Source organism: Lagenorhynchus albirostris, chromosome 1 (assembly GCF_949774975.1).
Source record: "Lagenorhynchus albirostris chromosome 1, mLagAlb1.1, whole genome shotgun sequence".
NCBI classification, from domain to species: Eukaryota; Metazoa; Chordata; class Mammalia; order Artiodactyla; family Delphinidae; genus Lagenorhynchus; species Lagenorhynchus albirostris.
This window is the reverse complement of record NC_083095.1, coordinates 92796286-92821876: the sequence shown is the minus strand read 5'-3', so window position 1 is coordinate 92821876 and position 25591 is coordinate 92796286. Positions and strand designations below refer to the sequence as shown.

The 25591-nt window shown below is 37.6% G+C and overlaps 1 protein-coding gene across 1 annotated transcript in view; it reads left to right on the top strand.

The window, feature by feature from the left end:
• ATP8B4 (ATPase phospholipid transporting 8B4 (putative)) overlaps nt 1-11987 on the top strand; it is a 198039-nt gene extending 186052 nt beyond the window's left edge. The window contains exons 24-26 of the mRNA XM_060164306.1: nt 5057-5195; nt 7983-8113; nt 9778-11987. Of these exons, the coding sequence (XP_060020289.1) occupies nt 5057-5195; nt 7983-8113; nt 9778-10059 (552 nt within the window). The 3' untranslated portion in view covers nt 10060-11987. The remainder of the gene's footprint in view (nt 1-5056; nt 5196-7982; nt 8114-9777) is intronic.
• The last annotated feature ends 13604 nt before the right edge of the window (nt 11988-25591 follow it).

The following is a 25591-nucleotide window of genomic DNA, read 5'->3' as shown; positions in this document are numbered from 1 at the left end:
AAATGATATATTGGATGGGCATAAGATTCTTAAATCAGAGCATTTTTCTTTAGGAACTTTGTAAATGATTTTCCACTACATCCATTTCAGTGTAGCAGTTTGATATTAAGTTGATTCTCTTTCCTTTGTAAATAATATCTTCTGTGTCTAGAAGCTTATGTTCTTTATCCTTCGACTTCACAAATGTCACCAGAACATAACTTCTTTCATTGATTTTCCTAGAATTTACAGTACCCTCCCAATCTGAAAATCTTTGCTGTTTGTTATCCCAGAGCAGTTTTCTCTGTCATTTCTTTGATTGCTACTTCTCTCTTTCTTCCTTTTCCTCTTTCTACGATGCCATTATTTCTTATATTGGGCCCATGGGTCTGACATCTATGGATTTGCCACCCATGTCTCATATCTTTTTGCACCTGGTTCCCATTTCTTCAAGTTTTTGCCCAGTTATGAAATATTGTTTCCAGTTGTTTTTCCCAGAATATTAATTCAGTTCTCATCAGTGACTATTATTGTTTGGTTTCTCTACTGAATTTTTAAATTCAGAAATAATGCTTTTATTTCTTCCAGAATTTTTTTCTATGATCTAATTGCATCTCCTTAAGAGTTCTTATTACATTTTTTGTTGTTGTTATAGTGCTTGTCTGTCTTTCCCATTAGTTCTGCCTCAACAGGAGCCACCTGTTCTTGTTTTTTTTCAATTGCATCCTCTTAAATTGGTTGTGATTTTTCTTTGCCTACTCATACCCACACAGGTCAGGCTACTGGTGTCTCTTAATGCTGATGAACTGACAGGTGGTGAAAGGTACAGCTGCAGATTTTGGTCTGATCTCTCAACAAATGAACTGGAAAGCCAGCATCTCTTTGCTGAGGCATGGAAAGCAGGGCTCTCTGTTCTCAGGCCTCTTGAGGAAAGTAAAGGCTGTCCCTTTAGCACCGCTGCAGTTTCATCATGGCTGCCAGCATTCTTTTTTGTTTGTTTGTTTGTTTCTGCTTTTTAACAAAGTGAATCAGTTATACATATACATATGTTCCCATATCTCTTCCCTCTTGCGTCTCTTCCCTCCCACCCTCCCTATCCCACCCCTCCAGGTGGTCACAAAGCACCGAGCGAATCTCCCTGTGCTATGCGGCTGCTGCCCACTAGCTATCTACCTTATGTTTGTTAATGTATATATGTCCATGCCTCTCTCTCGCTTTGTCACGGCTCACCCTTCCCCCTCCCCATATCCTCATCCATTCTCTAGTAGGTCTGTGTCTTTATTCCTGTCTTACTCCTAGGTTCTTCATGACATTTCTTTTTTCTTAAATTCCATATATATGTGTTAGCATACAGTATTTGTCTTTCTCTTTCTGACTTACTTCACTCTGTATGACACACTCTAGGTCTATCCACCTCATTACAAATAGCTCAATTTTGTTTCTTTTCATGGCTGAGTAATATTCCATTGTATATATGTGCCACATCTTCTTTATCCATTCATCCGATGATGGACACTTAGGTTGTTTCCGTCTCTGGGCTATTGTAAATAGAGCTGCAATGAACATTGTGGTACATGACTCTTTTTGAATTATGGTTTTCTCACGGTGTATGCCCAGTAGTGGGATTGCTGGGTCATATGGTAGTTCTATTTGTAGTTTTTTAAGGAACCTCCATACTGTTCTCCATAGTGGCTGTAACCAATTCACATTCCCACCAGCAGTGCAAGAGTGTTCGCTTTCCTCCACACCCTCACCAGCATTTATTGTTTCTAGATTTTTTGATGATGGCCATTGTGACTGGTGTGAGATGATATCTCATTGTAGTTTTGATTTGCATTTCTCTCATGATTAATGATGTTGAGCATTCTTTCATGTGTTTGTTGGCAGTCTGTATATCTTCTTTGGAGAAATGTCTATTTAGGTCTTCTGCCCATTTTTGGATTGGGTTGTTTGTTTTTTTGTAATTGAGCTGCATGAGCTGCTTATAAATTTTGGAGATTAATCCTTTGTCAGTTGCTTCATTTGCAAATAGTTTCTCCCATTCTGAGGGTTGTCTTTTGGTCTTGTTTATGGTTTCCTTTCTGTCCAAAGCTTTGAAGTTTTATTAGGTCCCATTTGTTTATTTTTGTTTTTATTTCCATTTCTCTAGGAGGTGGGTCAAAAAGGATCTTCCTGTGATTTATGTCATAGAGTGTTCTGCCTATGTTTTCCTCTAAGAGTTTGATAGTGTCTGGCCTTACATTTAGGTCTTTAATCCATTTTGAGCTTATTTTTGTGTATGGTGTTAGGGAGTGATCTAATCTCATACTTTTACATGTACCTGCCCAGTTTTCCCAGCACCACTTATTGAAGAGGCTGTCCTTTCTCCACTGTACATTCCTGCCTCCTTTATCAAAGATAAGGTGACCATATGTGCGTGGGTTTATCTCTGGGCTTTCTATCCTGTTCCATTGAACTATCTTTCTGTTTTTGTGCCCGTACCATACTGTCTTGATTACTGTAGCTTTGTAGTATAGTCTGAAGTCAGGGAGCCTGATTCCTCCAGCTCCGTTTTTTGTTCTCAAGATTGCTTTGGCTATTCGGGGTCTTTTGTGTTTCCATACAAATTGTGAAATTTTTTGTTTTCGTTCTGTGAAAAATGCCAGTGGTAGTCTGATAGGGATTGCATTGAATCTGTAGATTGCTTTGGGTAGTATACTCATTTTCATAATGTTGATTCTTCCAATCCAAGAACATGGTATATCTCTCCATCTATTTGTATCATCTTTAATTTCTTTCATCAGTGTCTTATAGTTTTCTGCATACAGGTCTTTTGTCTCCTTAGGTAGGTTTATTCCTAGATATTTTATTCTTTTTGTTGCAGTGGTAAATGGGAGTGTTTTCTTGATTTCCCTTTCAGATTTTTCATCATTAGTGTATAGGAATGCCAGAGATTTCTGTGCATTAATTTTGTATCCTGCTACTTTACCAAATTCATTGATTAGCTCTAGTAGTTTTCTGGTAGCATCTTTAGGATTCTCTATGTATGGTATCATGTCATCTGCAAACAGAGACAGCTTTACTTCTTTTCCGATTTGGATTCCTTTTATTTCCTTTTTTCTCTGATTGCTGTGGCTAAAACTTCCAAAACTATGTTGAATAAGAGTGGTGAGAGTGGGCAACCTTGTCTTGTTCCTGATCTTAGTGGAAATGGTTTCAGTTTTTCACCCTTGAGGACAATGTTGCCTGTGGGTTTGTCATATATGGCCTTGATTATGTTGAGGTAAGTTCCCTCTATGCCTACTTTCTGCAGGGTTTTTATCATAAATGGGTGTTGAATTTTGTCGAAAGCTTTCTCTGCATCTGTTGAGATGATCATATGGTTTTTCTCCTTCAATTTGTTAATATGGTGTATCATGTTGATTGATTTGCGTATATTGAAGAATCCTTGCATTCCTGGAATAAACCCCACTTGATCATGGTGTATGATCCTTTTAATGTGCTGTTGGATTCTGTTTGCTAGTATTTTGTTGAGGATTTTTGCGTCTATGTTCATCAGTGATATTGGCCTGTAGTTTTCTTTCTTTGTGACATCCTTGTCTGGTTTTGGTGTCAAGGTGATGGTGGCCTCGTAGAAGGAGTTTGGGAGTGTTCCTCCCTCTGCTATATTTTGGAAGAGTTTGAGAAGGATAGGTGTTAGCTCTTCTGTAAATGTTTGATAGAATTCCCCTGTGAAGCCATCTGGTCCTGGGCTTTTGTTTGTTGGATGATTTTTAATCACAGTTTCAATTTCAGTGCTTGTGATTGGTCTTAGCATTCTTTATATGGGGCATCATTTTAAAGGACAGTAAACGTCATGTGGGAAGGGGAAGTATGTCTCCATGTGCAGAGCGGAATCTGTTTACTATGTAGGTAGAGCCCCCTCAGGCAGGCAATAAATCTGTGGCCTTGCATCAGACTGTGCTAGAAATGCAAACCTTCACTTGGACCATTTGGTGCCTCTGATATGCAAATAAGGATGCTAGAACCTACTTTTTTTTCTCTGAGAACTCAAGTGTTCATATTCACCAGTGGCTGTCTTGGTTTCCCCATAACAGGTTACTGTTTTGCAGCTCTACTGCCATAATAAGTTATTGGAAGGGAGAAGGGCTTGTGAGCATGTTTCCAGATCACCATGAACCCCGGGTTCTGAATTTTATGCCTTAAGTGGATTAAGGATTTTTCTTTGCTATTATTTGAATAACTTAAGAGAAATGATAACCAAAATGAATTAGAATATTGATGTAAACAGATTATACCTGTATCAAAATGGTCATATGAAAATCTATGTACAGGTTTTTTTTTTAGTTTTTTTAAAATTTATTTATTTATTTATTTTGAGGGCTGCATTGGGTCTTCATTGCTGCGCGCGGGCTTTCTCTAGTTGCAGTGAGAGGGGGCTACTCTTCCTTGCAGTGCACGGGCTTCTCATTGTGGTGGCTTCTCTTGTTGCGGAGCACGGGCTCTAGGTGCACGGGCTTCAGTAGTTGTGGCTCATGGGCTCAGTAGTTGTGGCTCACCGGCTCTAGAGCGCAGGCTCGGTAGTTGTGGTGCACAGGCTTAGTTGCTCCGCGGCATATGGGATCTTCCCAGCCCAGGGCTCGAACCCGTGTCCCCTGCATTGGCAGGTGGATTCTTAACCACTGTGCCACCAGGGAAGCCCTATGTACAGATTTTAAAATGTTGCACTTGCTCACTATGAAAAATAGTTTTCCAGTAGAAAAATTTTGAGGGCAATTTGGAAAGTAGCTTTGAAATTAGAAACCATCCTGCTTTCTTATTTCTCACTTAAAAGAAGTTTAACATTTTATTTCCTGATTTTTGATTCAACGTTGCTAGATATAATGGCTTGCAGATATAAGTCCTAAAGTCAGTTGTCTACCAGGAATGTCACATTAGTCCCCTGTGTTGTGCAGAAAGTGGTAAGGCCTATGGTTGGCTGCAAACTAGACATGTGCCACTGTCTTCTCACAGAACAGTTCTGAGGAAACATTACGCAGTAAAATGATGCTCTTTTAATCCTCAACAATCTCCCCTTTGTGTTTGACTTTATTTACAGATAGCCTTGGATACCAGTTACTGGACTATCATTAATCATGTCTTCGTCTGGGGCAGCATTGCCACTTATTTCTCCATTTTATTTACCATGCACAGTAATGGCCTCTTTGGCATCTTCCCAAGGCAGTTTCCATTTGTTGGTAAGTGAGTCCCGCTATTTGCTGGGGCCTAGTGTCAAGTTGTCATTTATTTGTCTTTGTAATTTATTTTCTTTGGTGGGATTAGGGATGACCAATAATTCTGTCTCTAGGAATTGATTGAGCCAGACATCTGAGGGCTTACAGGCTTGAAGTGAGCTCCAAAAGATTAGGTTTTGCTGTCCCTACTAGATGCAGAATCACTGAGATAGCTGCTTACAGGTTCCTAACAGCCCAGATGCAGTAGACTGTCCCTTTCCAAATAACAGGCATAGCACATATAGATCAGGGATACCTGAAAACCTGTGAAGTTCATGTATGATAGAGGGAAGAGAAAGAAATGCCAGGCTTTCCCTTTTATGCCACATTATCACTGACATTTCTGCCTAAGTTTCCCTGTGGAACTTATTTGCATTTAGAAAAGAAATGTATAATTTAGAGCCTTTTAAAAATTGCCGGACATAGTCCATGAGTGGCACCAAGAATAGTCTCTGTAGTTAGACAGCCAGTGTTCAAGTGTCATCTCTGCCACTTATAAGCTGTGTGACCTTAGGCAAGTTTCTTTTCCTTTTCATGCCTTAATGTCTTCAGTTCTAAACTTGGGGATGTTAATAGTTCCTACTTTTATAGCAAATTGGTGAGGGTTAAATGATATAATGCATATGAAATGCTTAGCATGTAGCCTGGTACATAATACTTTTTTAGTAAATGTTAGCCTTGATGATGATGAAGATGGTGATTAAAGCAAATGTGGCTTGATTACTGGTTGGGGACTTCGAACAGCAGATAGGTAGCAAAAGACTTCCTAAAATCCCTTAAACCCCTGAGATTCTATGATTCTACAAAGAGTATATATCTGGTCTATCTTTGGAGTATACTATCATTGCACTCCACATTTCAACATGATTCCCAGCAAGGGCCACTGAGCTTTACACAGTGGGGCTATTAATAGACTTTTAAAGAAGTTTTGAAATCTCTAGTGTGTGTGAAATAAGTTGGTAACAGTGATGTTTCTGAGTTCATCCCAGCAAACTGTGGAAAAGAGAGATACATAGTGACAAGCTGCTTGAGCTCGATTAGGCAAGACAGATTTGCATCCACTAGTTGGGAAATCCAGTCTAGAAAAATAATTCTTAGAAGACTGATTCATGTAGAAAGCAAAATAAGAGCGATTATAGGGTTATACATTTCCAAAGGCACCTGAAATTGCAATTCCATTTAAATGCATGTATATGCTTAAGAGTGTTGTATTCAAGTTTTGCCTTCCTCTGTGTGTACATGGAAATCTTTAAATTGTACCTCTCTTACTTAACATGTAATGTTAATCCTTTATTTATCAAAAGATTCCAACCATGTATAAACATGATGGTTGTGAATAAGAATAAACACATTAGGAAAAAGAGAGCCATTTAAACTACTTTTAAGTTTTTTCTTTTCTTTTTGGTTGCCAAATCTGAAAGTTCAGTGCATTAACCAGAAGACTTCCAGTCCTAAGACAGCATTCGAACATGCATAATGAGACTGGAATGCCTCAACTGGAGAAAGTAGTTTGTGTGGGGACCACTGTCTAAGCACATGCCATTCCAGGAATTAATTACTGGGTTCCAATGAGACTTTTCAAAACTTAAATCAACATTGAGGTTTAAGAAAATTTTTTTTTCCTTAGTAGCCAGAAGCAAGCAGGAGTGTGGTTTTAAAGTGATGCTTGTTTTTCCAGCCATGCCTGGGGGTACTGAGCTTCAGGGAGTTCAAAAAGACATTTAATTTACTGAGTCAAGTTTGTTTCTGCCCAGGCAAGTGGAATCAAGTGCTCTTTGGTAGGCAGAGTCTATCCTCCTAAGACAGAAAATGCAGACATTCCAATAAGGAGCCAAGCATCACACCCAAAGCCCATTAAAATTGTGTTAACTATAGCATTGGGAGCGGGAACCTGGATAATTGGAGGTATCATATGCCTAGAAAACCAACAGGAACAACAGTTCGTAAGTAGGGTTGACATCTTCCGTATAGTTTGTCTGTCTGCCTTACTGACCCTTATTGCTTTGTTTAAACGAACATCCCAGTATACGAGGTGTGAGTATAAAATAAGAAAACTGGCTCCAGGCTTGGAAATGAGTTTCACTACTCTATTGAACTAGAATATTGAATGGCTGAATCAGTGGTTTCCCAGTGTGGAGAATGCTCTTTTCACAAACCCAAGAGCATCTCTGATCTCCTTGGAACCTTGAGTACTTCATAACCGAGTGAAGGTATGAGATAGAGAGATTGGTAAGTCCCTCTGAGGCAGGTTTTTGGGGGCTGTTGCCTGAATTTAAAAGGTTGACCCTGTAGTAGACACAGCTCACCTTTTATGACATAGCCAGTTGAGAAGACCGGTATTTGCGATTGTACCTGAATCCAGAACATACATTGTGTAGTTTTGTTTGAATCCATAAGGGTAAATGTGCCTTTAAAAATAATGACTGCTTTGTAGTTGAGGGATTTTGAGGCTGGATGGGAGAATTCTGCTTCATGAGTGAAGCTGGACTGAGCCTGGATCAGAGAATGGTTGGCTCTGGCTGGCAGTCCCCTAGTGATCAGGCCGTGAAGCAGTTCCCAAGGGTGATCTTACCATTCTTGCACTCTTATCACCACTGAGCATATGATATACTGGGGAAGATACCCAGTGGTTCTCCTAGGTAGTCCAAAAGTCCCTTTCAAAAAAGACCTTATGGGAATAGACAAAGAACCAATTAATTCAATAATTCAGTTCTATTTATAATCACAGTGTTTATTTTTCTTTAATAATAGGAAATGCACGACATTCCTTGACCCAGAAGTGCATCTGGCTTGTTATTCTCTTAACGACAGTGGCTTCAGTTATGCCTGTGGTGGCATTCAGATTTTTGAAGGTGGATTTATTCCCAACCCTGAGTGATCAGGTATGTTGTAATGCTGCTGGGTACTTGAGAGGTTGGTTCTTTGCTCTTGGAATCATGTCCTCTGCCTGATTAGAAGTCCAGAGAAGAGCTAATGAACTTCCCATCAGCAACACCTACAGGTGCACGGCATCACATCACAGTAGCTGGAACTGCCCACAACTGAACATACTAGCCTTGGGAGTGCCAGTGAAGATAACTGTCTACACTAAATGTGGGTGGGGAGTCGTAAATTACAAGTTAGATTGGATATTTTTAAAAGTTGACTTTTAAAAAACAAGCTTGCTGGCAGCATTTTGGACGTTTGCTCCAAGGCAAAGGCAAGCTAGAGGGAAAGTTACTGACTTGGGGAAAGTAAAGGGTACAGTAAAAGAGAGACAAGCAAAGTATTAGGTGAAGGGGCTCTAAATTTCTGTAGAAATATAGTAGCAGATTGTTAAACATGGGAGAGAGGTTACTTTCTGAACAGATTAAGAAAGGGAACAGCAACATGATAGCTGGATTGGAAAATATAAAGTTAGAAGAAAAACAGAACAGATTCTAGAAATACCTAAGTCAAGGGATTGACAGAACATATTTCAGTATTTTATGGAAGGAGGAGTATAAGCAACACAATGTCAAATTAGGTCAGGACCCAGATAGATGAGAAAAGGAGAAAGAGGAGATGCATTTGTAGCTATGTCTTGAGAAGGGGGAAATATTGAGGGGGTGAGTGACCAGGCTGATGATGCTGAGAAGAACTGAGGTAGAAATTCCCTTATCATGAAATCCTTCATGTTCTGGGGCCAAAGTACCAAGAGATTCCTTCTGAAATGATTCGTGGATTCCCCTGTTATGTTTGTCCTTTCCCTTTGGCTCTGTGAGCTCATTCTGATGTCAACTCAGAAAATGATGGATGAGCTGAAGGAAGATGACGCTCATTTCTTCCTATGTTTAGACACATCATGATTTTCTGCTTAATGGCTTTCTCCCGACATGAAAGTCAAAAGCCAAGCAATCGATCAGCTGACCTAAAGAACAAGGTGCTGAGCACCAAACCTTGGCTCTCTTCCTCCTCAGCGTTATAGGGAAATGAAAGAAATGCTAGAAACCCACCCAAACAATGTTGAGCTCTTCAAAAGACCACAAAAACCCCCCAAAGAAATCAAAACACTGAAAATCCCATGGTACTTTTTGACCTACCACAAGGGTTTGAAATTTTGTGGCTCTCATTTTCTAAATTTTCTCTTAGTCCAGTTACTAATGACTACTGGATCCTGAGAACCTTTAAAAGAGAGAGGAAAGACTTATTTGGGGCATATGGGTCTGTAAATTTTTATACTGACTGTATTTGGCTGGTGCACGTTAGAAAATGTACAAAAGTATGTTCCTGTTCACTTAAGGTGGATGTATTAGATGGGGACAATAATGAAATTTGTCTTAACACTTCTTAATAGTCTTAATAGTCTCTCAGTAGAGATAAAAACTAACCAGTATCCAGTGTAATCTTTTGGGTAGAAAATTGCTTGGCTTTTAGGTGAAAAACTTGATTTTGCAGTGAAGTTGAGTACTTGGTTATCATTGATGTTGTCTTTACAGAAAGGGCTTTCACTTCACAAAGTGGCCCACTGTGTGGAGTCTGTATCATCTGGATGCTTCATCTCACTCTGGGTCTCCTTTGTCTCCAGATCCGCCAGTGGCAGAAGGCTCAAAAGAAGGCAAGACCCCTGCGTAGGCGAAAGCCTCAGACTCGGAGATCAAGCTCGAGAAGATCTGGATATGCTTTTGCTCACCAAGAGGGCTATGGAGAGCTTATCACATCTGGAAAAAATATGCGAGCTAAAAATCCACCCCCGACATCAGGGTTGGAAAAGACACTGTATAATAGCACTAGCTGGATTGAAAATTTATGTAAGAAAACCACAGACACAGTGAGCAGCTTTAGCCAGGATAAAACAGTGAAACTGTGAGTCAAGATGAATTTGAACCACACAGTTATCTTTTCACTTCGGCTGGAGCTGAAATTAGCTGGCTCCAGAGTTTAAGATCAGGGGTTAGGGGTGGGGCAGATGGCCTCGCTTAACCTAAAGCTGTGTCAGACAGTGGCCAGTGCCATCCAATAGAGATGTGCTCTACTGAAAACCAGGTCAGAGGTCACTGTCCAATTCATGAGTTGGTGGACAAAACCCTCACAATACCAGCACAAGGGTTTTTTTTTAATCAACCTAGATACCAATTGATCTGTACTTTAGAATCTTATTTATGGAGAGAGAAACACTTGTAAATCTGCATATACAGAGAATGGGTCTTCAGGTGAATAAAAGGGTGCATTCACAAGGTGTATATCCCAGCTAAAAAGCATCTTTGTGACAGATTAACGCTTATATGTAAGATCAGCCATTCCCAAGATACACTCTTAAGATTTAAAAGGTACACATTGTACACTAAGGTGCTTCCAGACTTACAGCAGCTTGTCACTGTCCGGTCTTGATCCCTACCTGTGTGTTCAGCCAGGACAACAAATCACCTTCATGCCTGAAGAGGAGAAAAACATGTTGGTATTCCACATTTTTCTACTAGAGACAAAGTAGACTGAACATCTTTACAGTAGAATAGGCTGACAATTTGGTGAAATTTATTCAAAAAATTCTCAGGGACATGTTCATGTAATGTCAAAGAGAGACTCTGCAAAGTATTCTAAATACTTTTCAATGACTTTTATAACAACTTCAGTAGTTATTTTCTCTGCCTCATCTAGAGCTATTAATGGACTCAGCAAAGCACTGGAATTTCACACTTTGATGATACTATTCCATGTAATGTATGTGCAAATATTTTCAACATTTCCAGTTTTTAAAAAGTTCAGATTTGAAACCAAACGAATTAATAAACAGTCTTTTTAATTACTTATTTAAATATGCAGGTTTAGGTCATTCAGAGTTAGTTGGTTTTGATATTCAGCTGTCATATTTATAATTCAAACACATGAGGTTGAGTTTTTGGAGATGTTCCAGTCCAAATTTGAGTCCATATATGAGTCATCAGTATAGTATCTGTAAAAGAATTCAAGCATATTTGTGTTCAAACTCCAGTTCTGTCACTCCTTACCTCTGTAAGCTTGGGCAGGTAATTGTGCTTCCTCTGAGACTCAGTTTCTTCCTCTGTAAAATGAGGATATACTACCTACCTAATGTGGTTGTTCGAGGATTGTCAAAGCACAAATTCTTAAATCATTGAAAACATAATTCTCATGTGAATAGATGATGAGTTAAGTGCCATTTAAGTCAATCAGAACACAAGAGCAAATGTGAAGAACTGGAATTTAAGTAATCAGTGGAAAAGGCATTGATGAAATGAGATTGCAAAGTAAGATCTAAAACTGGTTAGTATTCTAAAGGGAAATAACCTTGGAGGTATTTTTATATAGTAACTATAACCTTGGAGGTAAATTTCTCTATCAGAAAACAAAAATAAATGATCATCATGCCCTATCAATTTTCTATAAATCATACTTCAACTTTACAGAATCCTTAACCTGGTCTTTATTGCATTATTAGTCAAAGTTATATTTCCCAAAAGAGTCAGATGGCCCTTGGGTGGGCTTGATGGATAATGGGCTAGCATGATATTATGGCTCACACAATCCTTTTTTTTTTTTGGCCTTAATTTCCAAGTCTGGGATAACTTTTCCTGAATGGGATCAAATGAGATATATATAAAAGAGCCTAATACAGTGGTTTAATCATAGTTAATGCTTTTAGATATTCCCTGTTCTCCTACGTGCCTGCATAGACTTAACTAGATGTTAGTTTTCAGTGTCTAATTTGTCATTAGTTTCACTGCGTTGTAACATTTTTGAAAGATTTGCAAACTTTTACTAAATATTTTGGCACTTGTGGTGTTGGATGTTTAGTCTCTTTATTGGAAACTCATTGGGGAGAGTTTTTGTTCCACTGATCAACTGATTTTTTTTTTCTTCTCCTTTACATGCCTAGGGAAAATGTACATCATTCTTAGGATCAGAGTCAAGAATAAAATGAACCAATTTGACCTGTGTTTAAGGGATGGGAAAGATTAGGAATGGTCCACGTTTGCAAATTCAGTTCAAATTAAATAAGGCTGTTTATAAACAGATAATGTGGATAGCTGTGAGAGAAACACATTTATCAGTTTACTTTGGCCCCATGAGATCCAAATGAACTCACATACCCATTGCGAGGTCATTCAAGTGCCAGGGATTATTTTGAGCCTGAAGATAAAAAAGCCTGAGGGGTGACGGTGATGCACTGGGGAATAGTAAAATTTTAGATTTACATAAATATTATCAGATTATTTGGAAAGAAAAAAATTCTGTATTCAGGACTAAAGTTGATAACTATGTGTTTTTAAAGTCTCTGTCCAAGTTTTGAGCTCTTACAGGCAATTACAAATTGTGTTTCCCAGAGGAGGGATCAAGGTGGCAGAGAAGGAGATGTGGAGCTCACCTCGCCATACAAACACATCCAAAAAAAATCTATGTATGGGACAATTCTTAAGGAAAACTAATTGGAAACTGGCAGAAGAACTCCTATACCATAGCTGCAGGGAAGATCTTCACGTAACAAGGTAGGACAGAAAAAAGGCATAGGGTAGGGACCCCCACCCCTGAGAGGAATCTGAAAGGAAAAGTTCTGCATTGGTGGACCCTCACCTGGGGGAGCGAGCAGGTCGAGCCACAATCTGGGTGTCCCAGTCCTCGGGAACAGCACAGAGCAGACAAGCCCTGTTGGCTACTGGGAGAACTGCTGGGATAGACGGAAGGGCTGGAGAAGCCAGGCTCTACTCCAAGGAGTGTGCGTGTGCTGTCTCACCAACAATCATGACAGAGGGAGACTTGCACTGGCAGCTGTCACCTCACTGCACTCCCCAATCTGAATGGGGCAAACACCCACTCCTGCTCACTCCATACCATAGATTGGCATGAGATCTGGGCCAACCAGCCCTGGGAAAATACTTGGGATAGCTACACAGAGACAGACTGGGGTCTGGGGTGTGACCCAGTTAGGGTGGTGGTGGTCATTGTCAGTGCGTGCTTGGGCGGAGCTGCAGGAGCATGCCACAGTTAGTCTCCCAGCCCAGTGAGTGCTCCAGCTCTACCCACTCCACACTGCAGCTTAGCACTGGATCTGGGGTAGACAGGTCCTATGAGATGTCTGCCACAGAGGCAGCCCAGATCTCTGGCAGCAGCTCAGCCACCTCAATTCCTGTAGTCACAAAGCCCCAACCCCAGTCCTAGACTAGTGAATGCTCTGGCCCAGCCACTCCACAGCCTTGCACTAGATCTAGGACCAACACAACAGGGGAAGGGATGTGACCTTAGGCTGCATCCAAGTGGAGCTTCAGAGGCCTACACAGGCAGCACATCGATCCTCTGTGAATGCATGGGCTTCACTTGCTTTAGCAATCACCTCCTTTGGGTCAGGGCATGCACTTGGGGAACGGAGCCTGATTGAGCCTGAATATCAGGGTTTCTACTCTAACTACAGGGGACCAGACCTTACCCCTGACAAGACGGCAACAGCCATGGACAGAGAGGAAGTCCCACCTTACATCCTGCAGACTTTAGACCCAACACCAACCACACCCCCAAGGGGAAACAGCCAGCACCCTAAGGAAAGATGTGCCTCGTGTCCATATCAAAACCAACCCTCTCACCAAAGATATTACATATACAGAGTCTACACAGGGATGCTCCCACATAAAAACACCCTTCAAGCCCACAAAAAGTAACAGTTCCTCCTAAATTCATAGAGACACAGAAAGATAAAATGAAAATGCAGAAACTACTCCCAATAAAAAGAGCAAGAGAAATCCCCTGAAAGAAAAAATAATGAAACAGAGCTCACCAGTCTACCAGAACCTCAGTTCAAAAGGTGGTAATAAAAATGCTAACTGAATTAAAGATTATTGATAGAAATGCAGATCATTGCAACAAGGAACTAGAAACTATAAAGATCAACCATCAGAACGGGATAATTCAATTTCTGAGATAAAAAGCAATCTAGAAGCAATGGATAGCTGACTAAATGACACAGAAGAACAAGTAAGTGATCTGAAAGACAGAATAATGGAAATCACCCAGTCAGAACAGCAGACAGAAAGACAAATAAATGAAAGCAACATATGCTATCTACGGGATAATGTAAAACGTGCCAACCTACGCATAACAGGTGTTCCAGAAAGAGAAGAGAGAGATGGGTATCAAAAATATATCTGAAGAAATTATGGCTGAAACTTCCCAAATCTAAAGAAGGGAACAGATATCCTGGTACAGGAAGCACAGGGGGTCCCAAACAAGATGAATCCAAACAGACCCAAGACATATCATAATTAATATGGCAAAAGTTAGAGATAAAGAGAAGATTCTAAAGGCAGCAAGTGACAGTCATTTACAAGGGACCCCTCCCCCATAAGGCTATTAGTTGATTTCTCTGCAGAAACTTTGCAGGCTAGAAGGGAGTGACACAATGTAGTCAAAGTCCTGAAAGGGAAAAAGTTGCAACCTAGGATATTCTATCCAGCAACATTATTATTTAGAATAGAAAGAGAGATAAAGGATATACCAAACAAGCAAAAACTAAAAGAATTCAGAATACTAAACCTACCCTAAAAGAAATATTGAAGGGTTTTCTCTAAATAGAAAAGAATCAAGAATTTATAGGAAAGGGAAATCCCAATATGAAAGTTAAATATATAATAAGGACTGAAGATCACTTAAATTAGCCAGTACATAGATTAAAAGACAAACAAAAATTGTAAAAGGGATTATAACTAAAATAAACAGTAAAAGTAAAAGCATGAAGATGTAAACTAGGACATCAAAAACACAAAATATGTGGGAGAGGAGTTAAAAAATAGATCTTTTAGAATGTATTTGAATTTAAATGATTATCAGTTTAAAGCAACTAAATATAGTTATGGGTCAACATAATGAGCCTCATGGTAACCACAAATCAAAAAACTACAGTAGATTCACAAAAGCCAGAAAGAAAGGAACTCAAGTATACCATAAAAGAAAATCATCAAACCCAAACAGGAAAATCAAAAAGAAGAAATGAACCAAAAACCAAAAAAAAAAAAAAGACTGGAAAACAAGGAATAAAATGGCAGTAAGTACATATCTATCAACAATTACTTTAAATGTCAATGCAAAAATTGTTCCAATTAAAAGACAGAGTGGCTGACTGGATTAAAAAACAAGACTGTTCAATATGTAGCCTACAAGAGATTCACGTCAGAGTGAAAGACACACAGCCTGAAAGAGGATGGAAAAGATACTTCATGCCAATGGAAACAATGAGAAAGTGGGGGTAACAATACTCATATCAGACAAAATAGACTTTTAAAAAGGCTATAAAGAAAGACAAGGAAGAGCATTATATACGATAAAAGGATCAATACAAGAAGATAATATTAAACTTGTTAACATATATGCACCCAATAGTGGAGCACCTAAATATATAAAGCAAATACTAGGGGACATGAAGGGAGAAATTGACAATAATATAATAAGAGTAGGAGACTGTAGCAGCCCACTGATATCAATAGACAGATGACCCAGACAGAAAATCAATAAGGCAACCGAGGCCCTAAATGATACAATAGACTGGTTGGACTTAATTGATATTTGTAGGACACTACACCCAAAAAACCCAGAACACATATTCTTTTCAAGCACACATGGAACATTTTCCAGGATAAACCACATTCCAGGTCACAAAACGAGGCTCAACAAATTTAAGGGGATAGAAATTATTTCAAGTAACTGTTCTGATCACAACAGTATAAACATAGAAATCAACTACAGAAAGAAAAATGGGAAAAGAACAAACACATGGAGACTAAACAACATGCTAATAAAAAACCAGTGGGTCAAAGATGAAATCAAAGCAGAAATCAGAAAATACCTCAAGACAAAAGAAAATGAAAACACAACTTTACAAAATCTATGGGAGGCAGCAGAAGCAGTTCTAAGAGCGAAGTTCATAGTGATACAGGCCTCCATCAAAAAACAAGAAAAGTCTCAAATAAACAAGGTAACCTACCACCTAAAAGAATTAGGAAAAGCACAAACAAAGCCCATAGTCAGCAGGTTGAAGGAAATAATAAAGATTGGAAAGGAAATGAGTAAAATAAAATAAAAATGACAAAAGAGCAATGAAAGCAAGAGCCAGTATTTTGAAAATATAAACAAAATTGATGAACTTTTAGCCAGGCTCACCAAGAAGAAAAGAGAGGATCCAAATAAACAAAATAAGAAATGACAGAGGAGCAATAACCAATACTACCAAAATACAAAAAAATCACAAGAGAATACTATGAACAGTTATATGCCAAATAAATTGGATAATCTAGAAGAAATGGACAAATTTCTAGAAACATACAGCCTGCTAAGAGTGATTCAAGAAGAAACAGATAATTTGAACACACCAATCACTAGAAGTGAAGTAGATCTGTAATAAACAAGCAAAAAAATATCTCCCTGCAAACAAAAGTCCATGACTGGAGGGCTTCACTAGGGAATTCTACCAAACATAAAAAGAAGAACTTATACTGATCATTCTCAAACTATTCCAAATAATTGAAGGATTACTCCAAAATTCATTTCACAAGACCACCATTACCCTGATACTAAAACAAAAAAAGGCACTACAAAGAAAGAAAATTACATGTCAATATCTCTGTTCAATATAGATGCAAAAATCTTCAACAACATATTAGCAAACAAAATCCACAATAGAAAAAAAATAATCATACACCAATTTGGATTCATTCCAGGGTCACAAGGATGGTTCAATATGTGCAAATCAATGTGATACACCACATTAACAAGAGGAAAGATAAAAACCATGTGATCATCTCAACAGACTCAGAAAAAGCATTTGACAAAATTCAACAGCCATTCAAGATAAAAACTCTCATCAAACTGGGAATAGAGGGAACATATCTCAACATAATAAAGGCCACTTACAACAAAACCACAACCAACATAATACTTCAATGGTGGTAAGCTGAAAGCCTTCCCTTAAATTCAGGAACAAGACAAGGATGCCCACTCTTATCACTTCTATTCAACACAGTATTGGAAGTCCTAGCCACAGTAATTAGACAAGAAAAAGAAATAAAAGTACCCAAATTGGAAGGGAAGAGGTAAAACTGTACTATTTTCAGATGACATGATGCTCTATATAGAGAACATCAAAGTCTCCACACAAAAAAATATTAGGACTAATACATGAATTCAGCAAGGTAGGAGCATACAACGTTAATATACAGAAATCTGTGGCATTTCTATACACTAACAACAAAGTAGCAGAAAGGGAAATTAAGGAAACAATCCCATTTATCATCACATCAAAAAAAACAAAACCTAGGAATAAACCTACCTAAGGAATCAAAAGACCTGTACTCCAAAAACGATAAGACACTGATGAAAAAGTAAAGATGACACAAACAAATGGAAAAATATACCATCTCTTGGATTGCAAGAATCAGTATTGTGAAAATGACTACACTACCCAAGGCAATCTACAGATTCAATGCAATCCCTATCAAATTACCAATGGCATTTTTCACAGAACTACAAGAAATAATTTTAAAATTTGTATGGACACATAAAAGAACCTGACTAGCCAAAACGATCTTGGGAAAGAAGAACAGGGCTGGAGGAATCACGGTCCCTGACTTCAAACTATAATATAACACTATAGTAATCAAAACAATGTGGTACTGGCACAAAACAGACATATAAATCAATGGGACAGGACAGAGTCTAGAAATAAACCCATACACTTAGGGTCAATTACTCTATGACAAAGGAGGCAAGAATATACAATGGAGAGAAAACAGCCTTTTCAATAAGTGGAGCTGGGGAAACTGGACAGCTACCTGTAAAAGAATGAAATTAAAACGTTCTCTAACACCATGTACAAAATTAAACTCAAAATGGATTAAAGACCTAAATATAAGACTGGATATTATAAAACTCCTAGTGGAAAACATAGGCAGAACACTCTTTGACTTAAATTGTAGCAATATTTTTTTGAATCCATCTCTTAGAGTAAGGGAGATAAGAGCAAAAATAAATAAATGGGACCTACTTAAACTTACAAGCTTTTGCAGAGCAAAGGAAACCATTGACAAAAGAAAAGACAACCTAATGATTGGGAGAAAATATTTGCAAATGATATGACTAATAGGGGTTAATATCCAACTTTTATAAACAGCTCGTACAACTCAACATCAAAAAACAACTGATTAAACAATGGGCAGAAGAACTGAATAGACAATTTTTCAAAGAGGAAATGCAGATGGCCAAAAGGCACATGAAAATATGCTCAAAATCACTAATTGTCAGGGAAAGGCAAATAAAAACCACAATGAGGGCTTCCCTGGTGGCGCAGTGGTTGAGAGTCCACCTGCTGATGCAGGGGACACGGGTTCATGCCCCGGTCCGGGAAGATCCCACATGCCGCGGAGCGGCTGGGCCCGTGAGCCATGGCCGCTGAGCCTGCACGTCCAGAGCCTGTGCTCCACAACAGGAGAGGCCACAACAGTGAGAGGCCCACATACCGCAAAAAAAAAAAAAAAAAACCACAATGAGATATCACCTCACACCTGTCAGAATGACTATCATCAAAAAGTCTACAAATAACAAATGTTGGTGAGGATGTGGAGAAAAAGGAACTCTTGTACACTGTTGATAGGAATGTAAATTGACTCCACCACTGTGGAAAGCAGTATGGAGGTTTCTCAAAAAACTAAAAGCAGAACTACCATATGATCCAGCAATTCCACTCCTGGGCTTGTATCCACAAAAACCAAAACACTAATTCAAAAAGATACACACACCCTAATGTTCATAGCAGCATTATTTACAATTGCCAATATATGGAAGCAACCTATGTGTCCATCAACCAATGAATGGATAAAGAAGATATGGTGTATATGTACAATAGAATATTACTCAACCATAAAAAAAAAATGAAAAGTTGCCATTTGTAGCAACATGGATGGACTTGGAGGCATTATGCTAAGTGAAATTAGTCAGACACAGAAAAACAAATGCTATATGATATCACTTACATGTGGAAGCTAAAAAATACAACAAACTAGTGATTGTAACAAAAAAGAAGCATACTCACAAATACAGAGAACAAACTAGTGGTTACCAACAGGGAGAGGGTGGGAAGGAGCAATATAGGGGTGGCAGAATGGGACGTACAAACTATTGGGTGTAAGAAAGGCTACAAACATGTATTGTACAACATAGGGAATATAGCCAATATTTTGTAATAATTGTAAGTGGAGTATAACCTTTAAAATTGTACAAATTATATATATATATATATATATATATATATATAAACACAAAAGACCCAGAATTGCACAACCAACCCTGAGGAAAAAACAAAACTGGAGTTATAACCCTTTCAGACTTCACGCTATACTACAAAGCTACAGTAACCAAAACAGGGTGATATTGGCACAAAAACAGATATATAAATCAATGGAACCGGATAGAAAGCCCAGAAAGAAATCCACACACTTATGGTCACTTAATCTACGACAAAGGAGGCAAGCATATACGTTGGAGAAGAGACAGTTTCTTCAAAAAGTGGTGCTGGGAAAACTGGACAGCTACATGTAAATGAAATGAGAACATTCTCTAACACCATACACAAAAACTCAAAATTTATTAAAGATCTAAACGTAAGGCTGGATACTATAAAACTTTTAAAGGAAAATATAGGCAGAACACTCTCTGACATAAATGACAGCAAGATCTTTTTGGATCCACTGCCTAAAGTAATGAAAATAAAAACAAGCAAAAAAAAAAGGAAATTAATTAAACTTAAAAGCTTCTGTACAGCAAAGGAAACCATAAAACAAAATGAAAAGACAACCCACAGAATAGGAGAAAATATTGGCAAATGAAGCAATTGACAAGGGATTAATCTCCAAAATATATAAACAGCTCATGCAGCTCAATAGCAAAAAAACAAACAACCCAATCGAAAAATGGGCAGAAGATCTAAATAGACATTTCTCCAGAGAAGACATACAGATGGCCAAGAGGCACATGAAAAGATGCTGAACATCACTAATTATTAGAGAAATGCAAATCAGAAATACAGTCAGAATGGCCATCACTGAAAAGTCTACAAAAAATAAATGCTGGAGAAGGTGTGGAGAAAAAGGAACACTCCTACATTGTTTCTGGGAATGTAAATTGGTACAGCCACTATGGAGAAGAATATGGAGGTTCTTTAAAAAACTAAAAATAGAGCTACCATAAGATCCTGCAATCCCACTCTTGGGCATATATCTGGAAAAAACCCTAATTTGAAAAGATACATGCACCTCAATGTTCATTGCAACACTATTTACAATAACCAGGACATGGGAGCAACCTAAGTGTCCATTGACAGATGAACGGATACAGAAGATGTGGTATATAGGTATGTGTGCATACACACACACATACACACACACACAAAATAGAATATTACTCAGCCATAAAAAATAATGAAATAATGTCATTTGCAGAAACACGGATGGACCTAATGAGATCCTAGTAAGTGAAGTAAGCCAGATAGAGAAACACAAATATCTTAAAATATCGCTTATATGTGGAATCTAAAAAAAAAAAAAAAAAAAAGATACAAATGAACTTATTTACAAAGCAGAAATAAATCCACAGACATAGAAAACAAACTTATGGTTACCAAAGGGGAAAGATGGGGGAAGGATAAAATAGGAGGTTAGGATTAACATATACACACTACTATATGTAAAATAAATAACCAACAAGGACCTACTGTATAGCACAGGGAACTATACTCAATATTTTTTAATAACCTATAAGGGAAAAGAATCTGGAAAAGAATAGATATATATGTATATGTATAAGTAAATCACTTTGCTGTACACCAGAAACTGACACAACATTGTAAATCAACTCTACTTCAATAAAAACAAGGAAGAATTAACATCTATACGGCTTATACAACTCAACAGCAACAAACCAAACAATCCAATTTAAAAATACACAGAAGACCTTAATAGACATTTCTTCAAATAAGACATACAGATGGCCAACAGACACACGAAAAGATGCTCAACATTGTTAATCAGAGAAATGCAAATTAATACCTCAATGAGATATAACCTCATACCTGTCAGAATGGCAATCATCAAGAAGTCTACAAAGTCTTTAAATAACAAATGTTGGCAAGTATGTGGAAAAAAGGAAACTCTTGTACACTGTTGGAATGTAAATTGGTTCCACTGCTGTGAAAAACAGTATGGAGGTTCCTCAAAAAACTAAAATAGAACTACCCTAGAACTGAGCAGTTCTACTCCTGAGTATATACCAAAAAAAAGAACCAAAAAAACCCCAAATCCCCACTAATTCAAAAAGATAATGCACTCCAATGTTCATAGCAGCATTATTTACAATTGCCAAGATATGGGTGCAACCTGAGTGTCCAGCAACAGATGAATGGATAAAGAATATGTGGTGTGTATATACAATAGAATATTATTCAGCCATAAAAGAATGAAATTTTGGCATTTGCAACAACATGGATGGACTTGGACTGTATTATGCTAAGTGAAATAAGCCAGAGAGAGAAACACAATGTTATACAACATCACTTATACATGGAATCTAAAAACTAAAACTAGTGAATATAACAAAAAAGAGACTCATATATAGAGAACAAACCAGTGGCTACCGGTGGGGAGAGGGAAAGGGGGTGGGGCAAGATAGGGTAGGGGATTTAGAGGTACTACTATGTATAAAATAAGTTACAAGGATATATGGTACAACACAGGGAATATAGCCAATATTTTATAATAATTATCAATGGAGTATAACCTTTAAAATTGTGAATCACTATTACATAAACCTGAACTTTATAAAACATTGTAAATCAACCATACCTCAATAAAAGAAAAAAAAAATCTCAGTTTAAAATTTGGGGTATTTCATTGGCCTTTTCTACTTGAAGGGTTCTGAACTCCAGCTTTTATACTGTCAGCACCAAAGACTACTAAAATGTCTGTTTAGCATTTTAGCCTCTTGCTAACAGCTTTTTGCTTTGAGTTTTGGTTTCTTAACTTACACACATATAGCTTAGAAGACATAAAAATGCACCAAAACAAAAACTGCATGCAGAAAGTCAGACTCACTTTTCTTTGGTTCCCTTTTCTCTGGGAACTTAACTCCTCAAGTCCTGGATGTATTGTTTCTCTGGCTCAGTGAGATTACCACAGCTCTAGGCCACCTTCTTCCATATTATCATGCCCCATGATTTGAATTGGTAAATGCCCTGGGAGAAAAAGCAGGGTAAATTATGAGACTCTCTTAATGCATGCAGCTACTCTCTGAGACCTTGGCCCTTCAAGTTCTGGCTGCAGCAATCCTAATCCTGGGCATATATTCCCAAAATATGAAAACTCTAATTCAAAAAGGTACATGTACCTGAATGTTTATAGCAGCACTATTTACAATAGTCAAGACATGGAAGCAACCCAAGTGCCCATCAACAGACAATTGGCTTAAGAAGATGTGGTATACGTATACAATAGAATATTACTCAAACATAAAAAATGAAATATTGCCATTTGCAGAAACATGGATGGACCTAGTGAATATTATGCTTAGGGAAATAAGTCAGACAGAGAAAGATGAATACTATATGACATCACTTATATGTGTAATCTAAGAAATATTACAAATGAATGTATATACAAAACAGAAACAGACTCCCAGACATAGAAAACAAACTTGTGGTTACCAAAGGGGAGAGAGAGGGGCAGAGGGACAAATTAGGAGTATGAGATTAACAGATACAAACTACTATATATATATAATATATAAGCAATGAGGATTTATGGTATAGCACAAGGAATTACACCCAATATTTTGTAATAACCTGTAATGGAATATAATCTGAAAAAAAAGAAATGAATATTCTATGCACCTGAAACTAACACAATATGGTAAATCAATATTTTTACTTCAATAAAAAAATGAAAAAAATGGAAAAAAGAACAAATTGTGTTTCCCATTTTAGATCTTCTGTCTCTCTCATCTGCCCTCAGGTATATATATCTATGATCAAAAGAAAGAAAAAGAGTGGTGAAGAAAGCAAGAGGGATAAAGAGAGAAAAAAGGAATAGAGGAAGAATCAAGGAAGGGAGATAAGAGTTTCCAGATATATATCTCTTAAGGTGATACGGCTCCCTGCAAAATCAATTTAATTCCTCAAAGGAAAAACGATTAGACTGTATTTGAAAAGCAGATAACAAAACCTCCTCCATAGTCAATGTGAGATCAAGAAAATTTCATTAGTAACCTCTAGTAGTTTTCTGGTAGCATCTTTAGGATTTTCTATGTATAGTATCATGTCATCTGCAAAGTGACTGTTTTACTTCTTCTTTTCCAATTTGGATTCTTTTATTTCCTTTTCTTCTCTGATAGCTGTGGTTAGGACTTGCAAAACTATGTTGAATAAAAGTAGCGAGAGTGGACATCCTTGTCCTGTTCCTGATCTTAGAGAAAACGCTTTCAGGTTTTAACTGTTGAGAATGATACTAGCAGGGGGTTTGTCATATATGGGCTTTATTATGTTGAGGTAGTTTCCCTCTATGCCCACTTTCTGGAGAGTTTTTATCATAAATGGGTATTAAATTTTGTCAAAAGCTTTTCTAGCATCTATTGAGATGATCATATGGTTTTTATTCTTCAGTTTGTTAATGTGGTGTATCACACTGACTGATTTGTGGATAGTGAATAATTCTTGCATCCTTGGTATAAATCCCACTTGATCATGGTGTATAATCCTTTTAATGTATTGGTGGATACAGTTTGCTAGTATTTTGTTGAGGACTTTTCTGTCTATGCTTATCAGGGATATTGGCCTGTAATTTTCTTTCTTTGTGGTATCTTTGTGTGGTTTTGGTGTCAGGGTGATGGTGGCCTCATAGAATGAGTTTGAGAGTTTTCCTTCCTCTGCAAGTTTTTGGAAGAGTTTCAGAAGGATAGGTGTTAACTCTTCTCTAAATGTTTGATGAGGTTCGCCTGTGAAGCCATCTGGTCCTGGACTTTTGTTTGTTGGAAGTTCTTTAATCACAGTTTCAATTTCAGTACTTGTGATAGGTCTGTTCATATTTTCTATTTCTTCCTGGTTTAGTCTTGGAGGATTGTACCTTTCTAAGAACTTCTCCATTCCATGTTGTCCATTTTATTGGCATATAGTTGCTTGTAGTAGTCTCTTATGGTCCTTTGTATTTCTGTGGTGTCCATTGTAATTCTTCTTTTTCATTTCTACTTTTATTGATTTAAGCCCTCTCCCTTTTTTTCTTGATGAGTCTGGCTAAAAGTTTGTCAATTTTGTGTATCTTTTCAAAGAACCAGCTTCTAGTTTCATTGAGCTTTCTACTGTTTTCTTCATCTCTATTTCATTTATTTCTGCTCTGATCTTCATGATTTTTTTCTTCCTACTAATTTTGGGTTTTGTTTGTTCTTCTTTCTCTAGTTGCTTTAGGTGTAAGGTTAGGTTTTTTATTTGAGCTTTTTCTTGTTTCCTGAGGTAAGCTTGTAGTGCTATAAACTTCCCTCTTAGAACTGCTTTTGCCATGTCCATAGGTTTTGGATTGTCATGTTTTCATTGTAATTTGTTTCTAGGTATTATTTCTTCAGTGATCCATTAGTTGTTCAGTAGCACACTGTTTAGTCTCCACATGTTTGTGTTTTTTTTACAGTTTTTTTCTTGTAGTTGATTTCTAATCTCATAGTGCTGTGGTCAGAAAATATGCTTGATATGACTTCAATTTTCATAAATTTACCTAGGTGTGCTTTATGACTCAGCACGTGATCTATCCTTGAGAATGTTCCATGTGTACTTGAGAAGAATGTGTATTCTGCTGCTTTTGGATGGAATGTCCTATAAATATCAATTAAGTCCATCTGGTCTAATGTTTCATTTCAGGCCTGTTTTTCCTTATTGATTTTCTGTCTGGATGATCTGTCCATTGATGTAAGCGTGGTGTTAAAGTCCCCCACTATTATTGTCAATTTTCTTCTCCGTTTATGGCTCTTAGCATTTGCCTTATATATTGAGGTGCTCCTATGTTGGGTGCATATATATTTACAATTGTTATATCTTCTTCTTGGATTGATTCCTTGATCATTATGTAGTGTCCTTCTTTGTCTCTTGTAACAGTCTTTATTTTAAAGTCTATCAATGAATTCAGTAAAGTTGCACGATAAAACATTAAGACACAGAAATCTCTTGCATTCCTATATGCTAAAAACAAAATATAAGAAAAGAGAAATTAAGGAAACAATACCATTTGCCATCACATCCAAAAGAATAAAATACCTAGGAATAAACCTATCTAAGGAGACAAAAGACCTGTACTCTGGTACAGGTAAGACACTAATGAAAGAAA